We start from the raw sequence: 3,955 nt of genomic DNA, 5'->3' as shown, positions 1-3,955 counted from the left end.
TTTGAACACAAAGTTTACAATTGTTTACTTACTAATAAAAATATGCTAAACAATCGTGTTTTGAACAAAAACAAATCCTTCGTTGCACGTATAAAATTATAATTTTACTGGTGATCTAATATTTTAACCTATTTTATATTTTTAACATATTTCCAAAAACTTATCATATATCATATACCCAAATATATACACTCCAAATAAATGTAAGAATTTCACTACACAAATTTTTACACATTTCTCTTCACCCAAAAAAATAAATTCACAGCAACAAATTACAAGAAACACCATAAATCATTTCTAAATCCCAACCCCATCTCTACAATCTTTACACCAGATGCAGGGGCAAAAACGGAAAAAAACAAAATTTCAACATATCCAATTGGCTCAAGAAGAGTAGAAACAAACTCTCACCCTATTTGATCCATATCAGCAGTTTCTTGTAACTTTTGCCATTTTTCTTCACGTTGACTTTCTTCCACTTTGACCAATGCTTGTTTCTCTGCGAATTCCCTCTGATACTCCTCAAAAAACTCCAAATCCATTTCCATCAACATTTTTCTCACATTAACAGTCAACCCGTTGACTGCAGGGTTCCAATGAGCCCTAATGTTCGTATCTAATGCCTGAAATATAATCGGTAAAACCACAGTTCGATTTTGAGCGATTAATCCAACAATATGATCACTGTTCCACATAAACAGAGCCCTTTCTGCCACCTGTAAACAAAATTGTAACAATTTCAGATGAAAAATTGATAGTAAATTTAAGGGTTGTTTGATAATGATAGTGATAATGAACCTGAAAATGAGGGCTATTAAGACATTTTGAAATTCGTCTGAATAGAGGAACCATGCAACGTTTGAATTCTTGACCCTGTGTTGCTTCCAATACTTCTTCAAGTTCTCCAAGAAAAAGAACCTCTTTTTGACAATTAGTAACAGGCCAATATTTAAGCAAACCCATGATAACAGTGTCTGATAATTTGTTGTCTTTTTCAATGAATTGAGTGATGCAGTATGAGAGCTGTTGATGATAAAAACCAATCTGTTTAGGTTTGTGAAGTGGAATTAGGGCACGAACAAGGAACAATTTATGTTCTTCCTTCATTGGTAATGCGAATCCGTTGATTATACTCCCAAGAATCTCTAACAACTCTGCAATCCCACTGTTTCTTTCGGTTTCATAAATGAATTGATAGAAAATGTTGTTGATTGCTCTTCTGATAAAGGGTCGATGCACCATGAACTTACCGTAGATTCTGTGTAAGATGGTTTTTAGATATTCACGTTCACGAGGGTCTTCTGTGTTGAACATGTCGAGTAATTTCAACACAAATGTTTGATCGATGTATCGTTTGGCGACTTTGGTGTCTGTGTCTGTTGAGACGATGTATCTTAAGAGAAGCTCGTAGACAAGTTGGAGATGTGGCCATGAAGGGTCGAGATAAGGCTCGTCTTCTTCGGTATCGAGAGGAATGGATCCTGTAATTTCGTGAGGTCCTGGTGGTAGACATCGGAAGATGTTTACTGAAATCATTCTGATCATTTCCTCTTGGTTGCTTTCAGTGATCTTGCCGGAATCTGTTTGTACGTAGTCCACAAGCTCCAGGAGATTCAGTCTCTTGATCTCCTTTTCGATCGCCATTTTCGTGGTATCTGTAAAATCGAACTGGAAGCGACAAACGTGACACTTTTTGAGGAACAGTTTTTGTCGTTCGGAGACCGGAACTTCTCGAAACATAGGGAGGGGTTCAAGAGCTCCGGATGTGGCCGGCGGAGGTGTATCACCGTCGGCGGCGGTAGTCGAGGCGGAACTGTGATTACCGGTAGGAGTATGCTGATCATAAACATCTGTATCGGTTTTCGAAGGCTTCCGTTGCCCACGTTTCATGAATTTATTCAACATCTTAGTCAAGTATAATACAATCAAATCAATTCAATACGAAGACTAACCCTAATTTCTCGGATCACCCCTCCGAATAGTCTCAATCAGTCAAAATCGGAGACAAGATAAACCCTTATGGCAATTCATCAACGAATAACAAACAACTGAAAAGAAAGATGGATCTATATATACCGTTTAAGGGTTTTTGAAGGTGTCGTTGAGGGATGATGGTGGTGGACTGGTGGTGGGGTGGGCGAAGTGATGACTATGGACCGGCGGCGGAGGAGTGGTGGCTGTGTGTCGGTCCGATAGCCGAAAAAAGATGAATTGTGGTAATCAAAACTACAGGATTAGATGATCAAAGTCTTGATGATTGGAAGAGATATAGTGTGTCTGACAAAAATTGGGATAATTTGAAATGTGTGATACCAAATGGGAAACGAAACACATGTAAACGAAAGATACTTTCCTTACAGAGTGGACTAATTTACACGAATTGCATAAATAGTCCTCGGACTATTTTTGAATACAAGTTATTTAAAGAATTTTAACTAGAAACACATAACGAAATATATTAATTCTATGGTTAACTCTCATTGAAAAATATGAAATATGCTAACTATGGAGAATATTTTGTATAAGTAATGCATTTCGTATTTGATTATCGTAATATATTTCTCGTAATTAATGTTTTGTATATGTGTGGTTAGGGCATATATTTGGATCACATTTTAGTTGGGTGGGTTGATCAATGCAACTTCACTCCGTTTTGGCAGGTTTCATAATTTTGCAGCCTCCTAGGGTCCCTGCCCAAAGAAAAAAAAAATGTTTTTGACTATTTGTTATGGCATGTTATGGTAGATATGGAAAGCATTTTCAGAACATTTATTCTTCCCTCACCAAGATCACCGATAATATTATTGTTATGGTGTTTCTTTGGTGTAAGCACAGGGAGTAAAAGATATATCAAATGGATGCACCGGGTTGTTTTCCCCTTTTTATTTTTGTAATTTATGTTTTAACTCTTGTTAGTTTTTGTCCCGCCTAGTGCCTTGTTAGATTGGGTCGATTATTTATATAATTTTATTCGTCATTCTAAGAAAATCTTTTTTTATATTAGACTACATAAAAAAATCTTTTAAATTTGTAATAATACTAAGATGTACGACTAATACATAAGGAAAACATACAAGTTACATCATCAAATGTCAATACGGATACATAAATATAAGAGTAAATTACACGACTCATCTCTTATGTAAGTCCTAAAAAACATGTTAGTTTCTACTTTCAAAAATAAACTCGGGTCGTACATCGTTTGTTTAAATCCTGCACATTTCATCCATCCGGACATAAAAAGACCGTTTGCCCTTATTTATTTTTTTCATTTATTTATTATTTATTAATTATTAATTACTAATCCATTAAAATAATTGTTTATTAAATATTTATCTCTACCACTTGTGAACTCAAAATACCATCTTAGTGATGGATTTTTGAGCATTCTAACACTTCCTAAGTGTACATGCAACCCTAATAACCTTTGATCTATGTTTGTCTAATTATCATGCAAAGTTGAATTTCAAGGTTATATTCCTATCTAGCATACATGGGGAACAATTTTTAACTTGAATGAAAGATAGAATAACTTACCTTGTTGTTGCTTATGATCCTTGAAACCTTGTGAGCCTAGCACCCCAAGTGTGATGTCTCAAATACTTCACACAACACCAAATGCTTTTGGAATGACTTTAGAGAGAATACACACTTCTAAAATCGGCCTAGCCCTCTTGTTTCTTATGTGTAGCTAATTTTGGTGGAGAACATGTTCTTTATATAGTGTTGACACATCTAGGGTTACACTATGTAAACCCTAATGTGTCATGACTCTTCATTTCCATGACCCATGGGTTTGTAACTCCCATGGAGCATCCTATGGGTGGAACCCAACTTGATAATTCATGGAGCCTCTTAGCCCACTATACAAGTTATGAATGATTTACATAATCAACCCATATATTTAATTAGTTATCTTTTGATCACTTAATTAATTCTAAATTAATTCTTGATT

The 3,955-nt window shown here is 35.4% G+C and overlaps 1 protein-coding gene across 1 annotated transcript; it reads right to left on the bottom strand.

The window, feature by feature from the left end:
• Nucleotides 1-216: 216 nt before the first annotated feature.
• On the bottom strand, nucleotides 217-2,339 carry LOC111894081 (serine/threonine protein phosphatase 2A 57 kDa regulatory subunit B' beta isoform). Its single transcript, XM_023890155.3, has 2 exons — nucleotides 799-2,339; nucleotides 217-716 (listed from the first exon to the last, which is right to left on the bottom strand). The coding sequence occupies exons 1-2, from the start codon at nucleotides 1,903-1,905 to the stop codon at nucleotides 408-410; spliced, it is 1,416 nt and encodes a 471-aa protein (XP_023745923.1). The 5' UTR covers nucleotides 1,906-2,339; the 3' UTR covers nucleotides 217-407.
• Between the last annotated feature and the right edge of the window lie 1,616 nt (nucleotides 2,340-3,955).

The sequence above is a fragment of the Lactuca sativa genome, chromosome 6, assembly GCF_002870075.4.
Source record: "Lactuca sativa cultivar Salinas chromosome 6, Lsat_Salinas_v11, whole genome shotgun sequence".
In the NCBI taxonomy this organism is placed as follows: Eukaryota; Viridiplantae; Streptophyta; class Magnoliopsida; order Asterales; family Asteraceae; genus Lactuca; species Lactuca sativa.
The sequence above is the reverse complement of the archived record's forward strand: the minus strand, read 5'-3'. Positions and strand labels throughout refer to the sequence as shown.

Bases quoted from the DNA above. Each gene is read 5' to 3' on its own strand.
- LOC111894081 (XM_023890155.3), bottom strand. From the start codon at position 1,905: ATGTTGAATAAATTCATGAAACGTGGGCAACGGAAGCCTTCGAAAACC. The intron at 717-798 runs GTTCATTATCAC...TTTTGTTTACAG, and splicing joins TTAATAGCCCTCATTTTCAG to GTGGCAGAAAGGGCTCTGTT.